This window comes from Geotrypetes seraphini, chromosome 12 (genome assembly GCF_902459505.1).
Source record: "Geotrypetes seraphini chromosome 12, aGeoSer1.1, whole genome shotgun sequence".
Taxonomy (NCBI): Eukaryota; Metazoa; Chordata; class Amphibia; order Gymnophiona; family Dermophiidae; genus Geotrypetes; species Geotrypetes seraphini.
Genome location: NC_047095.1, coordinates 30,142,836 through 30,167,721, shown reverse-complemented (window position 1 = coordinate 30,167,721; position 24,886 = coordinate 30,142,836). Strand labels below are relative to the sequence as shown.

The following is a 24,886-nucleotide window of genomic DNA, read 5'->3' as shown; positions in this document are numbered from 1 at the left end:
CACTGTCAAACGCTTTACTGAAATCCAAGTACACTATGTCCAGAGACTCTCCCGAGTCTAGCTTTCCTGTCACCCAGTCAAAGAAGCTGATAAGATTGGATTGGCATGACCTGCCCCTAGTGAATCCATGTTGACAGGGATCCCTCAGATTCCCCTCATCCAATATCTTGTCTAATTTCCCTTTAAGTAGAGTTTCCATGAGTTTACACACTATTGATGTGAGACTTACTGGTCTGTAATTCGCAGCCTCCGCTCTGCAACCCTTTTTGTGCAGAGGAACAACATTGGCAGTTTTCCAGTCCAGGGGGACTCTCCCTGTACTTAGGGAGAGATTGAAGAGCATGGCTAACGGTTCCGCCAAAAAATCGCATAGCTCTCTGAGCACTCTTGGGTGCAGATTGTCCGGTCCCATGGCTTTGTTCACCTTGAGTCTTGACAGTTCTTTGTAAACATCAGCTGGTGTGAACTCAAACTTCTGAAATGGGTCATCCATGCTTTGCTTTGCATCCAGCCGAGGCCCGTGCCCTGGTGCCTCGCAGGTAAAGACTGAACAGAAGTAATCATTCAGTAGTTTGGCTTTATCTTTCAGTCATGCTCCCTTCTACTGTTACATTCATCTCCCCTAAAATTATATTTTCTAGATCTTAAAACCTAGTTTTCTTGATCACAGTTCTGTCGATTTTACCTGTGTTTATAAAATAAAGACATTTTCAGAAATCTTGTTTGGGCTTTTGTGTTTCTTATCCAAACTGTAACTCCACTAAGCAAGGACCTTCTCTCATCTGTACAGTGCTGCACATGACCAGCAGCTGAATAGAAATGATAGCAGTAGTGGCATGATACTATCCCAGGAGTATAACCCTTGGGTCAATGCTATGAGAACAGCATCACTTCTCCAGGACAGTACTAAAAAGGAGTCCATGCAATGACTTCTAGCCAATGCAGATGTTAAAAAAAAATATAGAATCCTGCCAATTTTAAAAATATTCAATTTCTGATTACTCTAGATTCCAATGCATTATACAAGTTAAAGAATGAAAACCCTACAGGGAAAATGGGTGTTTTATCCACAACACGAGAAAAATCTGTCTTGCCATCCAGAATGTTTTTCCTTTTAAACACATGTTTCATGCCTTAGGGGATCAGCTAAATGTCAATGGGACATGTTGCCTTTCAAGGAAGGAATGCAGTTTAACAAACTTAATTAAGCTTCACTGGTCAACCAGAATAAACTCCCCATTATCTCTTGGAGCTGCTCCTCAGCAGTTTCCATCAAAATCCACAGCAGTGAGCAGAATCCTGAGCACAAGGATCTGCAAGGACTCAGCCTGCCTTACATCATTTTCTTACTTTTTATAAATTCTCTATTATTTCCCCTAAAAGGTCACATCCAAGCCTAGGGGAACAAAAAGAAACAGAACAAAATACTCTTTGAGGATAGGCTAGGCAGGGGTGGAAAATGTGGGTAAAACTTAGAGGATGGTGAAATGAAAAAGACCCCAGTATCTTTGGAAATTAGTTAGATTATGCGTTATGAGTTTTCTTCATCTATGAAGATGGCTCTTCTGATACCCTTACTCTGATACTGTCTTGAAGCTCTGGAAGATAGCCGGGAAAACAAATTTCAGCTCTCAAGTTAAAATTGGCAACATTGAATAAAATGGATCTTAGCAAGCCAAAGGCTATGACAAACGTACTCAGCGTAACCCTCAGCATTTTCTCCATGCCAAAGCAGAGTTTGATTGAAAGATGTGGGGAGAGACCGAGCACAAATGATCTGTACTGAACAGAATATTCATGCGTGCAGCTGCGTTTTGAAGAACCACAAGTATATAAATCTCTCACCTGGCCGAGTTGTGCTTCTCGCGTTCTGCCTTGATAAACACACTGACTCCTGACTGAGACAGGATATAAGCCTTTAATCTGAAAATAAGGGAAACAGGCCATAGTAAACACAGCCAAACATTCATCGACAGGAAAGTAAGGTCGGTTTCACTAGGGAAATACTAGACATTCACATGCACTGAACAAAAAAAAAATAAAGAGATAGAAAAGCTAATTTCCCGACTGCATTTCAAATGTGGTAAAGTTTCTCTAGAACGCATCTGATCAGATATGTGGAATAACATTTTGTCCTGAAGGCACAATCAAAGCCTCAGCAAGGGACTCCAGAGTTTTTGGCTGATTTAAGTAATTGATAAGGGTATTGGGAAATATTTCAGTATATGCGGACTTGTGCTCAGACTTCGATAACAGGAGTTTGATTCACCTGCAGGTTTACTAGTATTTTATTTTTTACATAAAATAGTAGCAGTTTGTATTCTGGAGGGAAAAAAAAAAAAGACGACAAAATTAGTTTTCATCTGGGCTTATTAAGGCTCCCTTTTACTAAGTCACGCAGTCAAGTGCCATGTGGCAAATGCTTCAATGACTATTAAATTTCTGTGAACATCGGAGCATTTACCATGCCAACCCAAGCTATCGGGCTTAGTAAAAGGCGGAGAGGTGTGTGTGTGTGTAAATTATTTGGCCAAATCTCTTTTGGGCTGATATGGTGCAGTACCCAGTGTTCCATAAAAATAATCTTTTACATTTTTAAGAATTATGCTTAAAATTTTTTTTATTAGAACTTATATACTCTTTACAAAAAGATTCAGGGAAAAAAGGAACAAAAAAATAGGGAATACAAATTTTAAATATACACTTCAAATTCTATTTCTACATCGTGGGAACATCCTCTACCATACCCAATACAATAATCTTCAGTATAAGAAATACCAGCAAATTATAATACCAGAACTGAACTTTTTCTCTTGAAAAATCTTAAGAAAAACCCTATATAACTCAATTTATGTCATAGGTAGCTCTCCCTTACCTGGTTTCCCAACCAGGAAAGATTTTAAGTTAATAGAATCAAGGAGAACATGGCCTCAGATTCTGTAAATGGGGCCAGTTGGCACCAAAGCTCAGTAAAAACAAAAGCCACAGTTTAAAAGAAGTTTTTAACTGAGTTTCAAGGCGCTTACAAAATCGGTGTCAGAATCATGCCATGAAAGCACGATTCACATCAAAAGGTAGGCTTCAGAAATGTACGCCTAGAAAATCCCGGCCTATATTTCCGGCACCTACCTTTGCCAGAGGCATAATTCTGTACCCGGCGCTGTTGGGTGATTGACAAGTGATCAGTGGCCATTTTAAGGTGGCTGCCAACAACGGTGCTGGTTAGAGAATCTGGGCCATAGCACATTTTATAATCAATTAAGAATTTGCAGGGAAATTTAAGAATTAATGAATGATGCACCAATTTCAAATACCCTTGATTTTAACTGAAGAAAAGCTTTATGTCTCATTTGGGTTGATTTGGAGATATCAGAAAAAATCTGAATGGCTTGACCACAAAATAATTCTGCTTTCAAAATTATTAATTTCTGTTCTTTTGATTGTAAAATAACTAAGGGCTAGAACATAGGAACATAAGAATAGCCTTACTGGGTCAGACCAATAGTCCTTCAAGCCCAGTAGTCTGTTTTCATGGTGGCCAACCTAGGTCCCAAGCCCCGAGCTAGATCCCAATAAAAACAAATGGATTTTAAGCTGCTTATCTTAAGAATAAGCAGTGGAATTTATCCATTTTTAAAATCCTGCTAAGCTAACTGATTTCACCACATTCTCCATGAATTCCAGAGTTTAAATTACATGTGTAAAGAAATATTCTCTCCAATTTGCTTTAAATCTACTACTTAGTAGCTTCATTACATGCCCCCTAGTCCTAGTATTTTTGGAAAGAGTAAAAAAGCAATTCATATCTACCCTTTTCCACTCCACTCAGGATTGTATAGACCTCTATCACCCTTGAGCAGTCTCTTCTCCAAGCTGAAGAGCCCTAGGGATAGTGAATCCAAGCTGCCTTTCTAGTGCTTATATAAAGTGACTGTAATCCTTTTGGCATGTAACCACTAATTTCAGTCTGCATCACAACTGCCAAATGAGCAGTATAGCGTCTGACAATAATTGCATTAAGCTCAAAAATGGCGTTTAGCTCAAAAATATTCAGGTAACTCCCTTTGTGAATATTTTTGAGCTAAACGCCATTGTCAGACGCTATACTGCTCATTTGGCAGTTGTGACGCAGATTGAAATTAGTGGTTACATGCCAAAAGGATTACAATCACTAGAAAGGCAGCTTATGTTCACTATCTCCCAAAGAAGATCCGATTGGGTTGATACTTCCTTATATAGAGAGGGCGTCACTGATTGTCACAGTACTTGCAGCAACAGCAGTGCTCACAGTCAATGCTACTAGTATCAGCATCTGAAAAGAAGCCGATACTGCCCACAACTCTTCTTAGGCTCTGTAGATTGCCAGATTAAAATCCAGAAACCCTAGCCTTAAGATAGCAGATAACTCTTCACCACCCCAGCTCATCCCCTAGTACAGGGGTAGGCAATTCCGATCCTCGAGAGCCGGAGCCAGGTCAGGTTTTCAGGATATCCACAATAAATATGCATGAGATAGATTTGCATCTCAAGGAGGCAGTGCATGCAAATCCATCTCATACATATTCATTGTGGATATCCTGGAAAACCTAACCTGGCTCCGGCTCTCGAGGACCAGAATTGCCTTTGTGTAATGAGACTCAATACTTAAACAGCATGACTTGTAGTAAAATACATGTTTTAATAAATTCAAAAATGCATACAAAAAGGGAACTATAATAATTTTTAAAAGATTTGAGGGCCATTGACAGCATAATGTGATGATTAGACACCTTTTATGCACAAATAGTATGTTATAAGAATGGAAAGGGGGTATATTGTTATTGTACTGGCTTTTCAGTATCTTTGAATATAATATATGTATAATATGCTTGAATTATATTATTGGTGGAAGGGGAGGGTGGGGGAGGGACTTAAATTTATGTATTTACAATGATAATAGAAAATATTTTCAAGTGATTTGTATGAACCAATTGTATTATTGTTCACTTGTTGTGAGATATAAAAATGAATAAAGATTTTGAAAAAAAAAAAAAATAAAAATTCAAAAATGAATATTAAACTGTTGAAAAACCAAAAAAGTACTTCAAAACTCATAAATGAGGTGGAGAAAAAAGCCTCAGTACAATTCAGCAGTAATGAACATAAATGCAATAAATACTGCTATATAAGATCACTGGCATAAAAAAACCTCCAGTCTCAGCTTGCAAAACGCAGATCATCTTGCAGTAAATAAGGGCAGCCCACTCACTGTAGCATTCATGTAAGGCAAACTACACACTTATTTGGAACACAGTTGTTTAAATCTCCAATGCTGCTTCAAACCACTGCTGTCCATCTTTACATTACATTGGTCTCTTCTATCCTGCCAATACCTTTCAGTTCTACAGAAAGAATCGGCCTTGGCATGCCCAGGGAGATTACATGGTTGACAGAGTATGCGTCAGGATCTGGGGAAGGGTCGATAAGGTTTAGTTAGATCATTTGACAAATTTCTTGAATAGCATAGTTTTCAATTCTTTCCTGAACGTTTTGTAGTTAGGCGTCGTGGTCAGTCGCCAAACACTGCTTCAGTCTGTTACAAAAATCTGACGAGAATTCTTGTTTTGCTGGTCAAGCTGGCTGCCTCAGGGGAATATTCATATAACTCGTGCAGTTAGTTACATGCAGTTAACTAACTGTTAGGGTGTTGGTGATTTTTTGGGAGTGCTGCTTTGTGTGTTAACTGTAAGGCAGATAAGGAACAATGTGGGAAGTTATAGCTCTTGAGAAATAGCTGACCATAACAAGTTATCTGCTGCATTAAGCTATAAGGCGCAGATCCCATCTATTACATGCTCCAAAATGGTGATTTCTGCAGTTAAACTGTGAGCCCAGGTTACTACACAGGGGTCCTAAAATGTCAATGCAACAAAATCAGATTAAATACTGCAATTAAAAATTTACTAAAAGTAGTCTGGAATCATTTTAGCAGACAAGGAATCTGTGTTCAGATTACCTTTGACGAATTACAGGATCAGATTCTTTGGGACCAATATATTTGTTTAGGATCTCATGAAGTGTTTTGTTATCTGGAACCCTGCACCCAAAAAAAAACAAAACAAAGCACATTACATAAGGCAGAGGAGGATTCATGATTCTCGCAGTTCTTTGTGCAGAATTCAACCTCAGCTAACACACGCACTACTGGAAATCACTTCTGCTTGCATCAGCTTTTATTTACTAAAGGTGAAAATGGAAGCACTGCTGCCATGCTAGCTTAAGGGCATTCACATTATTTTGAGCAAGTTCATGATACCACCTTACAAATGAAAATAGGTACCTTTTGGCTATATATTCAGCATGACTTTGGGGAAATACAAGCTTTAAATGCCAGTAGAATCTGTTTTGGCTGGAAAAAAAACAAGAACAAGAACAAAAGTAAAACATCAAACAGGTTAAACAAAGATCATTCGAACTGAAAAGTATATTGGCCAGGGGTGTCCAACCTGCGGCCCGAGGGCCACATGCAGCCCAGTGAAGTATTTTGTGCGGCCCCGGTCAAGGGTGATGCAGTGTTTTCCTCTGCTGCCCCCGGGTGTTTACCGTCTTGCCGGCTCCCTCCTCTGTCTTGCTGCAGCGTTTGCGTGTCTGTGCGGCCCCAGAAACATTTTTTTCAGCCAATGCTGCCTAGAGAAGCCAAAAGGTTGGACACCCCTGATCTAGACTATTTAATCAATTGGGATTTCAAAATGATTAAATGTGCCTCAAATTCCATAGGAACAAACAAAGTAAGAGCCCAGGTGTTCCACAGTCAAAGAACAGAAGTCCAAAGAACAAACGAAGAATGGACTGTGGAATGCAATGATCTTGACAAGGCGTTTATTAACCTTTTCCTATTGTGTGTTCCGGATGACGGGACATTCCAAAACTGTCATTGCCATCGTATGTCCCATACTAATAAAGAGCCAGGAACACAAAATATTTGAATTTACAGACTTATGACTTATTTACATTATGTTTACAATAGCTGTAAATGATAACTGTGAATAATACAAAACTTTGCTAAAATAATTATGATTGGAACCAGCGTAACATAAAATGTATTACGATAGGAAAAGGTTAAGACAAGTCAAATAAAAATAAAAGATCAAAAATAAAATAATCTCCACTTCATGAGTAACTAATGTGTAATGTGATGCGCACCCTACACGGTCCGTGTTTCGGAAAAAAGCCTTCTTCAGGGGTTCAGGTCAGTGTTTCGGCATCAGGGGTCCAGGTCAGGACCCCTGAAGAAGGCTTTTTGCCGAAACACGGACCGTGTAGGGTGCGCATCACATTACACATTAGTTACTCATGAAGTGGAGATTATTTTATTTTTGATCTTTTATTTTTATTTGACTTGTCTTAAATGCCTTGTCAAGATCATTGCATTCCACAGTCCTTTCTTCTTTTCCTCAAATTCTATAAACACACCCCACTCCCAGTAATGTAATGGGAATAGTTCAACTGAAAGGGAGATTTATTTCCCTGATGAGGTTTCAAAGAGAATGTATGTGCTTTATATCAAATACCGGGCCAAAATATATAACATAACAAAATTTGTTATATATCGCAGCTACCTTGTGGTTCTGTGTAGTTAACAAAAATTAAAAAAACAAGTGTACACAGTATATGCACAGTTAATTAATCAAAATATTTGCCAAATAGATCAGTCTTCATAGATTTTCTAAATCCCAGATGAGGTCACAGTTCTCACAAACTAAAGAGAATCTCCATCACAAATCAAATTAATTACATATTTACTTAACTTCATTTATTTGTCAAAGGGTATTTAAAGTGCATAGGAGTACTCTGTAGACCCAGTATACTGTGCAAACTGGGTTCCAAGTTACTTGACCACATATGATGTGAATTCATATATACAGTGTCTACAGTGTAATAACAAAAAAATAATAATGAGGTTCAAATTTGAATTTTGCTTTTTTGTACTTTTCTTTCCTGTGCTGGGAGATGGTTTATTGTTAAATAGTAACTCTGTTTTTTGGAAGAAGATTGCTTTTTCTACAAGTAGGTTTTTTTTGCTGGGCTGCTTTTTTTCTAGAGTTACAAGCCGATGATAAAGATCCTGTGCTCCAGAATATCTATGTTTGTTGGGCCTTTGAGGCTTATTTTTCCAAATATCTATGATAATGTAGGCCCTCCTCCGGCCCATGCAAGATAAGATATTAACCAACTTTATTTTTGCTTAAAGTTAGGTGCCATTTATAGAATATCACTGGGAACCTCGCCTAACTTTTGCCTAACTTTAGACATGGGCGTTCACAGCAACTAAAACATGGTGCAAATCCTCTTGCTTAAATTAGGCACAGTTCCCCCTTATTCTATAACTGCGTATGTAAATTGCAGTAATGCCACCGATTCATCCATGAACTTCCCATGGCCATGTCACCCTTTTGAAACCATGCATAGGATTCCGTGCCTAAAAATGTACATAAATTTTAATTCCAATTAGCATAATTAAGTTAATTAATTAAATTGGGCAAGTGCCCAAATTTGCAAGCATAATTTTTAGCACCTATTGCAGAATTAAGCTGAATGTGACCATATAAAATACTCTTTCTGTTAACCGGAACTCAAGCAACCAGAACTCTCGAGCAACCAGAAAAAAAAAAAAGAAATACTGTAATACTTTTATATGAAAAAGAAAATAAAAATCAATTTCTGGCAGAAATTTAAGTGTAAACTTGGTACACCATACCCGAGTACTTTACCTACCACATGTCCAGTAGTTTGTCTGGAAGACTTTATGGTATGGCATAGCATGGGGTATAGTTAGGCCTATTTTTAATAGTAACTCTCAAGCAACCAGAAACTACAGTTATCTGGCATCTATCAATCTCCATGGGTGCCAATTAAAGTCTACTGTATATGGCCATACACCCATTAAAGAAACAGAAAAATAAAGGAAGATAAAGACTATTTGGCCTATTCAGCCTGCCTATCTTAAGTATGGTTACTGCTGGTAATAATACATTACACTCTTAGGACCTGCTCTATCAAACTGCGCTAACAGTTTTTAGCGCAGAGAGCCGCGCTGAATGGCCTGCGCTGCTCCCGACGCTCATAGGAACTCTATGAACATCAGGGGCAGCGTGGGCCATTCAGAGCGGATCACGGCGCTACAAACTGCTAGTGCAGTTTGATACAAGAGGCCTTAAATCAGGGGTAGGAAACTCTGGTCCTCGAGAGCCGTATTCCAGTCGGGTTTTCAGGATTTCCCCAATGAATATGCATTGAAAGCAGTGCATGTAACTAGATCTCATGCATATTCATTAGGGAAATCCTGAAAACCCAACTGGAATATGGCTCTCGAGGACCAAGTTCCCTACCCCTGCCCTAAATCAATCCCAAGATACCTAGAAAGCAGTGCAGTACAAATTAAGCAAGTTAAAAATCTACCGTGGCAGAAAGAAGGAATATACAAAATTTCCAACTAGGAGGGCCATCTCAAGTTCGCACCAATGTCAACACTATCATCAAGACAACAAAGACGACCGTGGCATCATTTCATTAATCTTAATGAACCATGAATATAAACCACAATTTCTGAATTTGGCTCCGAGGGATTACCAAAGCATAATAATCTTCACAGCAAAAACAGGGTAATTAGGCAGATATCAAAGACAAAGTTAAAATGAATGTAACCTAATTAACACCTGCTGCTGTTAGTATACTTTATGTACTAATTTTGTCTATTGTATAAAATATTAAATTCATGCAATGGCTAAGATAGTAAATTTTAAGTGGCTTATCTCAATCTGACAAACAAATGTGTTGGGTTCAGCATAATTTGGATTTTAAGTAATCCCGTGGAATTCTGCAGAAGGAAACAAACAAACAAAAAAAATTGCATACGTGCATGCAGTAGCAAAAACAGCAGAAAACAAATTTGTTGCTAAGTACCCTTAATTCTGCATGTGAGTTATTGCTTTCTCCAACACTTGAGATTTACAGAATCTGTTTGCTGGAATCAACACCGATTCTCAGTTTGTTAAACACAGCAGCTTTTCCTGAGATGCAAGGTCAGATTCAGTGCAACTCTTTAAAGGGGAACTCACTGCCCTATCAATGCAGCCAGGCTGGAGAGTAAGGTCAGCAACCCAGAGATTGGGAGTTTGTTTCTCTGAAGGTGGTTCTCTAGAGATTATGCTACTGAGGCAGCCATTCTATGAACACTTTGAATTTAGGGATAAACTTGATAAAAACAAGGAATGCGAAAATATTCTGAAGAAAGATTAGAGATCATATTGGTTTATCATAAGTTAGAACAGAGGCACAGAAGCAAATTTGGTCAAAATATACTTCTTTCTGCAATCTTGTTTGAATAAGAAAAGGCAGAAGTCAGCTTTCAACTTTCTTAATAAGCAAATGATAAATAAACTAAGTACTCTCGGTATGTGCCTTAAAGTGATGGACTGGATTAAAAACTGGTTAAGTGGAAGGAGACAGAGAGCAGTAGTAAATGGAGTTTGCTTTGAGGAGAAGGATGTTAGTGGAGTGCCACAGGGATCTGTCCGTGGACCAGTTCTTTTTAACATCTTTGTGAGCAATACTGTGGAAGGGACTGTCTGGTAAAGTTTGTCTTTTTGTGGATATCAAACTCTGTAATAGAATAGACACCCCGGGGGGGTCACGTGATGCCGTGCGCTTGAGCGGACGTGTCTCTCCACGGCTCCGGGCCACGCTGCACTAAACCTGCACATTACCTGCAGTATTTCAACATACCTCCGTGTTTGAGAGGACCTCTGACCACCTCGTACATCGCTGATCGCGCCGACGGTTTTTTCGGGGTGCACAGTGCGAGCGATGACCTCAAAACCGCAACGGGGCACACGAGACAAGGTGAAGCCGCAGGAGCCAAAAATGGCGGACAGCCACGAGGTTCCTATGTTTACGTTACAGGAGGCAGCAGTGCAATAATTAACCCGATCCTTAACGCTAGTAATGGAGGACAAGCTGGCCAAAATACACACGTTCATGGAAGACATCAAGGAAAGCCTGGATAACCACGCAGGCCGTTTGCAGCGTGTCGAGGATCGGGTGGCACGCCAGGAAGATCAGGCTGCCACTTTTGAAGAACGATTGCGGGCCCTGGAAACCTCTAACAAATCCCTGCAGGACCGCGTGGATGACCACGAAAATCGAGGGAGGAGAAAGAATCTGAGGTTCATAAGGCTACCTGCAACAATCCGGGAAGTGGATCTACGCAAGGGGTTAGAGAACTGGCTAACGAAGACTTTGGAACACACAGATCCGGGCCTACTTGTCCAGATAGAACGAGCACACCATGTGGGCCAACGGGCGGCGGACGACACGCGACCGCGGCCAGTTCTCGCCAGGTTTCTCAACTTTGCGATAAAGGAACGGATACTGGCTCACTTCCGTAAAGGGGTAGACTTTCTTTATGATGGCAAAAAGATCCTGATATTTCAAGATTTCTCCCCCCTTATCTCATCTCGGCGGAAGGCGATGGCGCCCCATTGCAATACACTATACCGGCGCAATATTCGGGTGTCCCTTCTCTATCCTGCCCGGGCGCGGGTGTTTTATAACAACAAAGCCCTTTACTTTGAGACCCCGAGAGATTTGGAGAAGTTTATCCTGCAACTGCCTGCGCCAATTCCTCCGGATAATAATCCTCATTGAGCCTCCACAAACAACGGCTTTAGTCTCTGCTCCGTTCCCTGGCATTTGAGACCCGCTGCCGCGGGTCGGAAATAGATGGCAGAGGAGGATTCTGAACTTGCGACTCAGCCCGATCCAGCATGCTTCTAAACAGATGACTTGGGCGTTGGTAGCACGACGAACGGTCTGAATATCTAAGTTTGGCTCTTCATTGCTTTATTTCTTTATATGACCCTTTCCTGGTTGTGACTCTGAAGCCAATTTTCCTTTTTGTTTTCTTTACTTATCGCTGATATGAAGCTACACTGTGTTTTATGTTTATACCAGAGGGCACTATTTTGTTTATATTTTGTATTGCATGTGGGGCGTGGCCCGGGGCTGTTTTATGTTCACTGTTCTTATTTTCCCGCTCTCAGTGGGCGCTTTAGGAAGATTACATGGTTCGGGGGGGAGGGGGGATTTGTTCCGTTCTGCTTGTGGGGGGGGGAGTGAATGGGGGGTATGCATGAGACTGTCTGAATGGGTGCTGCATGGGATTGCTGACTATCACTGCCGGGACCAGATGCTCACTAATACTAAGAAATATCTATTGCTGTCATACACTGTGGAGGGGGGATATGGCTGGGACGTCCCCTGCTCCGTGACTTTTTTTGCATCTAAAAGCTTTGTTTATAATGCATATGTAATGCTATGTCTTCTTTGAAAATATCTTCGCTTAATGTAGACGGGATCCACTCTCCCATAAAACGTACCAAGCTTCTCGCATATCTCAGAAGGGAACACACGGACATTGCATTTCTCCAGGAAACACATTTCATGGACGACGAACATCGTAAGTTGAAACGGGATTGGGTGGGACAGATTGGCTTCGCCTCCTATAGCTCTAGACAACGGGGAGTGGCCATTCTCATACACAAAAGAATACCGTTCACTGTGCAACACCAGGTGGCGGACCCCGAGGGGAGATATGTTATGCTAGTAGGTGACTTATGGGGACAGCAGACCGTATTATGCAATGTCTACGCTCCCAATACTTACTCTCCCGATTTTTTCTCACACTTGGTTACACTTCTGACTCCTCACATATCCAGCTTAATTGTGCTAGGGGGAGACTTCAACATAACCGTCAACCCCGCTCTGGATTGCCATCCAGCGAAACGTGCCCCCAAAGCTCATTTCGATAAGGGTGTGAATTATCTTATGAGGGAATTGGGATTACTAGATGTCTGGAGAACTCTCCACCCCGAGGAGCGCGACTACTCTTTCTACTCCCATCCTCATTTGTCCTACTCTCGCCTTGATCACTTCCTTGTATCCGAACTCTGGTTCCCCAAGTTCGCATCGGCTGCCATGCTCGCTCCGACCCTATCTGACCACTCTCTACTGCACATCGCTCTCCAGTTCTTGCGGTCCTCCGGAGAACGCATCTGGCGTATGTCCCCACAATTATACGCAGACAAAACTTTTCATGAATTTTTCAAAAAAAAAAATGGGAGGACTTTCTTTGTACCAATTCCGTGGTGGACGTGGGACCGGTCGTTTACTGGGAGGCCGCAAAGGCTGTCATGCGCGGACACATATTGGCGTACTCCTCCGCTCTGAAAAAGCGCTGCGAGGGAGAGCTCCTTGCTCTCACACGCGAGCTTCAGGAGCTGCGTCGGGTGCACATATCTAACCTTACCCCTTCGATCAGGTCCTCTTTAAAACAACTGAAGGATAAGATCAATCATCTCTTTGATACCCGAGCTCAACGAAGCATATATTTCTACAAATATAAGCTGCATGCTTGGGGTAACAAAACGGGACGTATGCTAGCCAACTTGGTTAGACCGCCCAAGGCCAGACATGTCATCACTAGTATTAAAGATAAGGCAGGTCGACTCCACACCGTTCCCGGGGATATTGCAGAGAAATTTGTCAGTTTCTATAGGGATCTCTACTCGGCAACACCAGACGACCCCCAAGCCAGAGAGAACTTTTTCACAAACCTCTCATTACCATCCTTATCTGAGGAACAACAGCGCACATTGAACTCCCCTATTTCGGGGCAAGAAATCCAGACGGCTATTGGAAACCTCACTCTTGCAAAAACTCCAGGCCCTGATGGCATGGGGCCGGAGTTTTACAAGCTGTTACCCCCTACGGTTCTCCCAGCCCTGCAATCCTACTATACCGGACTCTTATCCGCTCTCCCACCTGGGGATACACACAACCGAGCGCATGTTATTATCCTACCCAAACCGGGCCGCCCGCAGGACCAATTGGGATCATATCGACCAATATCACTCCTCAACCAGGATGTTAAAATCCTGGGTAGCATACTTGCGAAACGGTTGAATGTTTTTCTACCGCACCTGATACATGAAGACCAGGTCGGGTTTGTTCCTGGTCGACATGCTTCTCTCAACCTCTTGAAGGTCCTAACGGTCTTGCAGGCCTCTCATTCCTCTGAGGCACGGGCCCTTATTGCCAGCCTGGACGTTGAGAAGGCCTTCGATATGGTCTCATGGGAACATCTTTTTTGGGTCCTGGGGAGATTTGGCATCACTGGTGACTTTGTGGGGTGGATAACGGCTCTCTACACCCGTCCATCCTCGCAGCTTCTGGTGAACGGGGAGTTATCGGCGTCCTTTCCGCTAGGCCGCGGTACACGACAAGGTTGCCCACTATCCCCTCTTCTTTTCCTACTATCCTTGGAACCCCTAGCACAGCGCATACGGCAAGATCCGCACCTTGAGGGCCTCCGCGTGGGGACGCGTGAATTCCGCATCAGTCTGTTTGCAGACGACATGCTCCTTTACATTAACCATGCGGACTCCAACATGCCACGCCTCATGTCTCTTATACAATTGTATGGGCGATTTTCGGGCCTCAAGATAAACTTTGACAAGACGGAGGCACTCCTTCTTGGGGCGACGGGTACACCACGCTGGACGGAGAACTTAGGAGTAGGAGTGGCCCCTGGGAAACTTAAATACCTGGGTATCATGTTGTATTGTGACCCCAAACGATTATACACAGCTAACATTACCAATGCAATTGGTAAAATCAAAACTCTGTGCCACCGATGGAGGGCTTTGCCTCTATCCCTAATGGGCAGAGTCGCACTGGTCAAAATGATACTTTTTCCCAAAATACTATACCCCATTCAAGCCATCCCTGTTTGGGTATCTCCCTCCGACGAACGTGCGTATATAGCCACTATTCGATCATTTATCTGGCGAGACAGGGCGCCCCGCATTAGTTTTTCCAAACTGTTACGTGCAAAACAACATGGCGGCCTGAACTTACCTGACATCCGCGTGTATAATGTGGCAGCCTTACTTCGATGGATGCACCCGCAACTAGCTCCGGATCCCTCCTCGTCCCCATCCCCTACGGACCTCCTGGACACATGCTGCCTACCCATCTCTTTTTCCTCCTTTCTCCATGGACGCTCGGGTGGGCGTTCTGGTACTCATTCTTCCCTCTTTTCCTCACCCTTATTGCCCTTTTTGAACTCGTTTCGAAAGGCCTGGGTATGGTGGCGAAAAAAACAGACCCGAACACCCGATTTTTCCCCTTTTCTCTCCATACTTCGCAACCCTGACTTCCCTCCTGGTATGTCACGTCTGGGGGGTCTATCAACTCGGGGAGTGCGGGACACTACAGTGGGGGCGCTTATAGACCTTGGGGGGGGAGTTTTCCCTCTTTTCTTCAGGTACAAACAGCCTGGGGCCTACCCTCACGGCACATTCATACTTATTTACCACTTCAACATTATGTCACCCCCCAGATTGCCCGTTGTGATGGCCGATGGGAGAGTGGATCCCTTGACGACATTTTTCTGGAGACTCCATCCTCCATGAACTCTATTTCTCGCTGGTATTCTGCCTGTCGAGACCATCAACCCGAGAGGTCTCTGGTGGTTTTGGCCAGGGAATGGTCACATGAAATGGGAAGAACTGTCACTGTACAAGATTTACATGCGTTTTTCAAGAACATTTATTTGTTGGTGAAGGCAGTTTCTTTACAGGAAATACAATTCAAGTTACTACATAGAACGTACATAACTAGAATCCGTGGAGCACGCATGCATTTGTGGACTGACGCTAATTGTGTCCGTTGTGCATCCGCACCGGGTACATTTCTTCATACCTTCTTCGACTGCCCGACTCTTACGTTTTGGGGCCCAATTCACCGATGCCTTGAACATGTTCTCCAATGTACTTTTGCCTGGAACTCTGCAGCGCTTTTACTAGGGGATGTACAAGATTTCACGCAACAGGGCCTGGACATCTCAGATCAGAAATTTATTCTGCACGCTATTCTTCTAGGCAAATCGCTGGTATTGCAGCGATGGTCCACAGCGGAGGCCCCTACCTTCCCTTTATGGCTGGCTAGAATGAAGACGCAAGCCAGATTTGAATTGGACACATACACTTCCAGAACACAGGCCTCGTGGGCTGCTTATTGCACCCTATGGAAGCGTCTCCTGACAGCGCCTCTCCCCTGAACTGATCTGATATGAGTCTTGTTCTCTGTATACTCAATTGCTGGTTGTAGATGGTTGCTGATTACTCACCCGTTTATGTTACGATCTCTCCATTTCTACTGTATTTCTCGGATGACAGCTGTGATAGTCCTGATTGCAGTGTGAAAGTCTATGGCAGGACCTTATTCTGACTGGTTGTGCGTGAATGGGGTATGAAAGTGTGTATGGATGTTGGTATGAAGATCCATTAGGTGAATCGTTTGGGGATTCGATGTTCTGTAAGCACTTTATAGTCCGGAGAAAACGGGCTGGTTTAAGCCATGTGGAACTGTTCTTGATACCCATATTTTTCATGTATAACTGCACTGTTCCTTTTCATTGTGTTTCTCATTACCTGTTATGTACCACTGACTTGTTGTACATGGTTTGCTCTGCCTAATAAATATGATAACACAAAAAAAAGAATAGACACCCCGAAGGGTGTGGATAACATGGAGATGGGATCTAGCAAACTTGAAGAATGAATGCTAAAACATGCAGGGCTGCAGAAATCCATGAAAACAGTATAGTATAGGGAGCAAAGCACTTCTATTTAAGAAAGAAGAGCAGGACATGGGGTGGTTGTGTTTGATGACTTACAGTAGCAAAACAGGTAGAAAAGGTGACGATCAAAGCCAGGAGGATGCACGGGTACATAAGGAGAGGAATGGCCAGTAGGAAAAAGAAGGCGACAGTACTGTTGTATAAGTCTCTGGTGAGGACCCATTTAGAATACTGTGTGCAATTCTGGAGACTGCACCTTCAAAAAGATATAACCAAGATGGATTCAGTTTAGAGGGCCGCAACAAAACTCCTTAGTGGTCTTCATCAGAGCATATAGAGAATCTTAGAGACCTTAAAATGTATACTCTGGAAGAAAGGTGAGAGGCAGAGACATGATAGAGATATTTAAATCTCTCAGTGGCATTAATATACAGAAGGCAAGCTTTTTCAAATAAAGGAAAAGTCCGCAATGAGAGGGCATGGGAGAAAGTTAAGAGGTTCAGGAGTAATCTAAGGAAATTTTTTTCTTTTTTTTGCAGAAAGGATGTAGTAGATGTGTGGAATAGTCTCCTGGTAGAGACAAGACTGTCTGAATTCATGAAACTGAGGGACAGGCACATGGGAACTCTTGGGGAGAGGAATAGATAGTGGATGCTTCAAATGGCAGACTTGATGGGCCATTTGACCTTTATCTGCTATCATGTATCTAAAATAATCCTAATTTTGGAAAAAGCAATGGCCTAATCTGCCATGAGTGATATCACAAAGCCACCAATCTCTGATGCTGGAGATATCTCCTGACTGGACACAGCTATAGTTTATCAGGAATTCTCAACCCAGTCCTCAGGATACACCTAATCAGTCAGGTTTTGAGGATGCCCACAAATTCTGCATACATTATTCTGCATACATTATTCCCTTCCTATACAAATCTATTTCATGCCCATTCACTGTATGTATCCTGAAAACCTGACTGGTTAGGTGTGTCCCAAGGACTGGGTTGGGAAATCTGCCCTAGATCAATGTGGTTGTATGAAAGTAAAATCTCCTGTAATTGTGAAAGATGAAAAAGCACCAAACATGTCCTCTTCTCCTGACAAAACAGAGCAACTGAGCTTGGAAGAGAACCCTTCATTTTAAATCTATGCAACCAATTTTCTCTAAGACCAGATGCAGATTTATTTTATCATCATCTTCTGACTGCTTAGAGCAGGGGTAGGGAACTCCGGTCCTCGAGAGCCGTATTCCAGTTGGGTTTTCAGGATTTCCCCAATGAATATGCATTGAAAGCAGTGCATGCAAATAGATCTCATGCATATTCATTGGGGAAATCCTGAAAACCCGACTGGAATACGGCTCTCGAGGACCGGAGTTCCCTACCCCTGGCTTAGAGGGAATGCAATCACACTATTTCCCAGCAGCAAAAATTTGAATTAAAAAAAAATAATTAAAAGGGCTACCCCAGAACTAAAAGAAACAGGATAACCTCATACTAGGGACTACATAAGAAAACCAGAAAGCACACCCTACATCAGTGTCCTGCAAACAAACATTCTGAAGCCGCAGTTGGAGGGCATTCAGAAATGCGTGGATGTCAATGACATGCATGACATCATCATGTTGCTGTCCATACATACACAGAAACTGCTATTACTACGTCGGTTGGGGGTGGGTTTGCTGGAAGAGGAGAGGTGCAGAGGCACCAGCGAGGGGAAGAGATGCCAGCTGACTGCCTACAGTGGTGAGATTCTCGGTGAGAGGGAGAATTAGAAGTCCTTGAGCATGGGCAGATGCATGCTCAAGGCCGGCAGGAAGATCTTCTAGCGGCACTGGCACGTCCTGTGGGCTGCGTGCCGGTGCCAGATGGGGAGGGGGGGGGTAAGTTTAAGTTGTTCGGGGGAGGGGGTGCCAATTCGCACGGGGGGGGGAGGGGAAACGTATCAAAGCGAGTTTCCATTATTTCTTATGGGGAAACTCGCTTTGATACACGAGTATTTTGGTTTACGAGCATGCTTCTGGTTCCACTGTACATAAAAAATATGAACCACAGAAAATCGATATAGGAAAGACACAAACATAGGTAACCAATCAATCAATAAATTAGACTACAGAAAATACAAGTATTAAGATCACACAAATGAATCAAACTGTGCCAATTTATCTAAGGCTCAGGATTTTAATGTTTAACTGTCCATTTACAACTTCTAAACCTTAAGTAAGTAGATTGTGGTATGTATGTATATTTTTTCTTGTTTTGCATGAAGTTTACCAACAAATTGTATTTCATTTTAAATCTCTTGGGTATTTTATAGATTACAACAGACGTAGGCAATTCTGGTCCTCGAGAACCAGAGCCAGGTCAGGTTTTCAGGATATCCACAATGAATTTGTTTGAGATGGATTTGCATGCACCGCCTCCTTGAGATGCAAATCTATCAGATGCATATTTATTGTGGATATCCTGAAAACCTGACCGGGCACCGGCTACTGAAGCTACTGAAGCCAGCCAGATCGGGACCAGCGTGGGAGCCCTGCTCCGCCCCCCCCCCCCCGATCCAGCCGGAGGATACACATACAAAAGGCCCAGTGCCTGCACCCAGCTACTGAAGCCAGCCAGATCGGGACCAGCGTGGGAGCACTGATCCGCCCCCCCGATCCAGCCGGAGGACACACATACAAAAGGCCCAGCGCCTGCACCCAGCTACTGAAGCCAGCCAGATCGGGACCAGCGTGGGAGCCCTGCTCGGCCCCCCCCCCCCCGATCCAGCCGGAGGACACACATACAAAAGGCCCAGCGCCTGCACCCAGCTACTGAAGCCAACCAGATCGGGACCAGCATGGGAGCCCTGCTCCCCCCCCCCCGATCCAGCTGGAGGACACACATACAAAAGGCCCAGCGCCTGCACCCAGCTACTGAAGCCAGCCAGATTGGGACCAGATGGGAGCCCTGATCCGCCCCCCCCCCCCCCCGATCCAGCCGGAGGACACACATACAAAAGGCCCAGCACCTGCACCCAGCTACTGAAGCCAGCCAGATCGGGACCAGCGTGGGAGCCCTGATCCGCCTCCCCCCCCCCCCCCGATCCAGCCGGAGGACACACATACAAAAGGCCCAGCGCCTGCACCCAGCTACTGAAGCCAGCCAGATTGGGACCAGCGTGGGAGCCCTGATCCGCCCCCCCCCCCCCCCGATCCAGCCGGAGGACACACATACAAAAGGCCCAGCACCTGCACCCAGCTACTGAAGCCAGCCAGATCGGGACCAGCGTGGGAGCCCTGATCCCCCCCCCCGATCCAGCCGGAGGACACACATACAAAAGGCCCAGCGCCTGCACCCAGCTACTGAAGCCAGCCAGATTGGGACCAGCGTGGGAGCCCTGATCCGCCCCCCCCGATCCAGCCGGAGGACACACATACAAAAGGCCCAGCACCTGCACCCAGCTACTGAAGCTAGCCAGATCGGGACCAGCGTGGGAGCCCTGATCCGCCCCCCCCCCCCGATCCAGCCGGAGGACACACATACAAAAGGCCCAGCGTCTGCACCCAGCTACTGAAGCCAGCCAGATTGGGATCAGCGTGGGAGCCCTGATCCGCCCCCCCCGATCCAGTCGGAGGACACACATACAAAAGGCCCAGCACCTGCACCCAGCTACTGAAGCCAGCCAGATTGGGACCAGCGTGGGAGCCCTGATCCGCCCCCCCCCCCCCCCCCGATCCAGCCGGAGGACACACTTACAAAAGGCCCAGCGCCAACAGCGCGCTGCCGTTCGGCGCGCCGACGAAGGCGCACGACAAAGGCGCCTGCGCCTTAGTGAGCGCCTTCGTGGAGCGCCTGCACCACAAAGACCAGATCACCTGAACTCCTGTCGACCTCCAAGTCAGGTAACAGCTTCATATCACAACTTCCCACCTTTAATCTGTTACAGCATCTTGTATTTAATTGCCCAGTCTTAACTTGTTTAGTCATTACCCCACGGTTTATCTGTCTCTACAGCACATAATTTTTTCTGACTTAGCACCTCAACTTTCTGTACTACCACTTACACGCTACTCTGTTAAATCAGTGCATTAACATGGGATCCCCCTATCACAGCATGTGGTTACTCCTTATTATCTTACACTTACTTAGCCCAAGAAGCAAGGCAACCGCCCCACCCTTCCTTCTCCCTCCCCCCACCCCCTACTCTATTCGCACCTTCAAGCCCAAACCCCCCCTACCCTTTTCGAGGCTTCCTTCAATATCCAAGAGATCCCAATCCTAACTACTTTCCACAGACCTTCCAGACCCTATACCAAAAAAACCAGAGTACTAAAAAACATAGCTCCCTCCCATCCCCCCTCCTCCGCCTCTCTAACCTATGCCAGCCTCAGAGGTTCCTACCTAAACATAAGATCTATGAGGAACAAATCCCAATTAATCCACGACTGGCTCACCGACACCAACCCTGACTTCGTCATACTAACAGAGACTTGGCTACTCTCAGATGAAGACATCATCATTCAAGAATGCCTCCCCCCTAACTTCAAAATTCTCTCCTTAGCAAGAGAAAGAGGTAGGGGTGGGGGTCTGGCCGTAATCCTTAAGGACAACTTAAACAGCTCCATGCTCAGCTCTAAATCCTCCCCCACCTTGGAAATCTTCTCTCTAAAGCTTCAATCAGAACTGCTAGTCGACTCCCTTACTATCATTCTGACATATATCCCACCCAAACAATGGTCAGCAGCCAAAGAAGAATTTCAGGAATTCCTGTTATCCAACTCACTTTCGGGCCCTTACAACCTCTTATGCGGCGACCTAAACCTACATTTAGAGAATCCAGATCTACCTGAATCCACCGATTGCTGGTCCTTTCTAATCTCCCTAAGCTTCCTGCATTCCCCCCCAATATCAACCCACACAAAAGGCCACCAACTGGACATTGTATCACTGACCAACTCACATTCAACAAACCCTACGATCCGATTGATATCAGAAACCTGGTCAGACTCACTTTGGTCCGACCACAAAATATGCAACTTCGAATTGGAATGGCAACAGACACCAAACACGAGGAAAGCTAAACACAAACCCACCCTATTCAAAACAAGCAGAGGCAAACTCAACCCTGTAGAATTCTGGTCTCACTATGACATTATCCACAACCATGACGAGGATCCCAACCTCTTCATGAACTCCTGGATCTCCACCAGCACCCAAATCCTAAACGAAATGGCCCCACTGAAGAAAAGAAGGTTCAGACCTAGAAACCTATCAGGCTGGTTTGACTCAGAACTCCTTGGGATAAAGAGAGAATTAAGAAGATTAGAAAGGAAATGGACAAAGTTAGGAACACCAGAATCCAGAGACGCCTGGCGCCAAATGCTAGCTAACTACAAAAACACCATCGCTAAAAAGAAAAAAACCTTCTACGCCAACATTATAGGCAATACCCCCTTAAACAGTAGCAAATTATTCAAACTTGTCAACGACCTGTCTGACACCCACCCCTACACAAACCCAGTAGAAGATTCCACGATCACAGCACACGACCTGGCCGATTTCTTCAACTCAAAAATATCTAAATCAAGACTTGCCCTCCCAAACTCACAAGATTCCCACTGGAACTACACCATACTCCAGGACCCCGACTCCTCTTCTAAAGCCGATATGAGCTGGTCCAACTTCAAGGAACAGACTGGCTATCGTTCATCAAGTACTACAATAAATATACAAAATCTTACTGCAAATTAGACCCCTGCCCCCCCCCCACGTGATGAAATCTGCCCCTATTAGCTTCAAAACCGACCTTCTAAGCTGGATCAATCTACAATTATCCTTCGGGAAATTCCCAGAAGACCTAGGCCAAATTATTATTAACCCTATAAAAAAGAACAAAAAAGAAGCAACCAACAACATCGCCAACTACAGACTCGTCGCAAATATTCCTCTGGCTGCCAAATTAATGGAAGGCCTGGTAAATGCTACCTAAACAAATACTTCGACAAATTCAACCTACTACATACCAACCAATCTGGTTTCAGACCTGGCTTCAGCACCGAAACTATAATGGCCTCCCTTCTAAACTTCCTACACTCCCTTCTCAGTCAAGGCTCCAACGCTTTGATCCTCCAACTGGATCTAAGCAGCGCCTTTGACCTAGTTGACCACTCCATCATGCTGCACTGTTTAGAATCAATAGGCATCTCAGGAAACACCCTTACCTGGTTCCGGGGATTTCTTGAGCTCAGGTCTTATCAAGTACTCAAAGATGATAACCTCTCCTTCAGCTGGAACAACTGTGGACTCCCCCAAGGCTCCCCGCTCTCACCGACCCTTTTCAATATCTACCTCATCTCATTGGGACACCTATTACAGAGCTTAAATCTCACCTTCCACATTTATGCTGACGATATCACCGTCGTACTTCCATTATCCGATATTTCTCCGAGTTTCATCACTTACCTATCCAATATCCTAAACCAAATAGAACTCTGGATGAAGGCCTACAAACTCAAACTGAACACAGAAAAGACCAAATTTTTCCTAGCCTCTCCCAATGAGCAGATAAAAGATAACAAGATCCACATGAATGGCAAAGATTACGAAATTGATCAATCTATTAAAATACTAGGGGTTACCCTTGACAGACACCTAACACTAGAAAAACACACTGATCTAATGTTCAAAATATGTATCTCTACCCTATGGAAACTTCGCACCATCAAAAAATTCTTCGATGAATCATCCTTTCGTCTACTAGTACAAGCCTCCATCTTGGGTACTCTGGACTACTGCAACATAATATTTTTGGGAGCATACAAAAAGTCCTTCCAAAAGCTAAGATTAATCCAAAACACTGCCGTCCGTCTCATATTCGGACTCAAGAAATGGGAACACATCTCTCCATACCTCCAAAAATTCCACTGGTTACCAGTAGAATCCAGAATACTTTTCAAGTTTGCCTGCATCAGCTTCAAAGCGATCTTCGGGATGCTACCAACCTACCTAGCTTACCAATTCCTCACCTACTGCCCAAAAAAGACCTCCCGCAGAACAAACCTCTTTACTTACCCATCCCTGAAATCATATCACTACAAGAAGTACCTAAACAGAATGCTTTCTTTCCAGGCAGCCCAACTGAACACATGGCTAGCAAAACCAATACTCGAAGCCACATCATACGCGGACTTCAGAAAATCTCTGAAGACCCGCCTCTTCAACACCACCTAAACTCTCCTCCTACCAATTATAAACCGCCTCGAAAGCCCTCCCCTTCCTTTTCCCCTCCCCCAGCGTCTAATGCTGTACCTCTCTTACGCCCATCATATATATCTAGCTGTAAACAGCACTGATCCCTAGTAACTGTTCATATTGTATCATCCTATAACTTAGTATAACATCCTGTATCTGATTGTAAACATCCTGTAACTGTTCTCTTGTTAATATCTTGAACCTACTGTAATCACCCAGTACCCACTCTCACCTTGTACTTTCCTGTATCTTACTATAAACATCCTGTAACTGTTCTCTTGTTAATATCTTGTACCTTTTGTAAACACCCCAGTACTTTGCTAACATACTGTAACTATTTATCGTGTTAATATTTTGTACCTTATTGTATCACCCAGTACCTGATCACTTTGTATTATCCTGTATCCTTCTGTTAACACTGTACTCTCTATAGACACAACTTCACTGTAAACCGCTTCGAACTTAGGGTATAGCGGTATATAAGAAAAATAAATAAATAAATAAAATTATTACCCCTGGATTACAATATGATTATTTTATATGGATTAAGATTCAACTAATATGCTCTCATACTTTTATATTTATGGATATATTTAAATTTTTATGTATAATTTTATGCACATTTATACGGTACTTATTTATATATTTTGTTTTCATTGCTCTGTTGCTAGAGGTATGGGGGCTGGTTCAGGGGGAGCATCCGGTGGCAGGAGGGAGTGGGCAAGCCTCCTGCCTCTATTTTTATGTGGAATTTGGGAGGGGGGCAACTTTTTTTTTATGGGTCAGATATTGTGGGTGTGTCAAACACATCTGTGCCCATGGGAAAAAATGAAAACAAATGACAGGTCGTCTTTTTTGGGTAGGTATTAGCAATCAGACTATGGCATTGCAATGTTAGGCCATCAATCGGATGACTTGTTTTAATATTAATGACCTCATTTCAATAGTAATGAGGTCATTTGCATGCCAGATTC

At 43.7% G+C, this 24,886-nt stretch overlaps 1 protein-coding gene across 1 annotated transcript in view; it reads right to left on the bottom strand.

Annotated features, from left to right (window-relative positions):
• Nucleotides 1–24,886, bottom strand: part of ZNHIT6 (zinc finger HIT-type containing 6) — a 133,397-nt gene that overhangs the window by 44,208 nt on the left and 64,303 nt on the right. The window contains exons 6-8 of the mRNA XM_033915247.1: nt 6,320–6,388; nt 5,996–6,076; nt 1,846–1,923 (exon numbers count right to left, since the gene is read on the bottom strand). Of these exons, the coding sequence (XP_033771138.1) occupies nt 1,846–1,923; nt 5,996–6,076; nt 6,320–6,388 (228 nt within the window). The remainder of the gene's footprint in view (nt 1–1,845; nt 1,924–5,995; nt 6,077–6,319; nt 6,389–24,886) is intronic.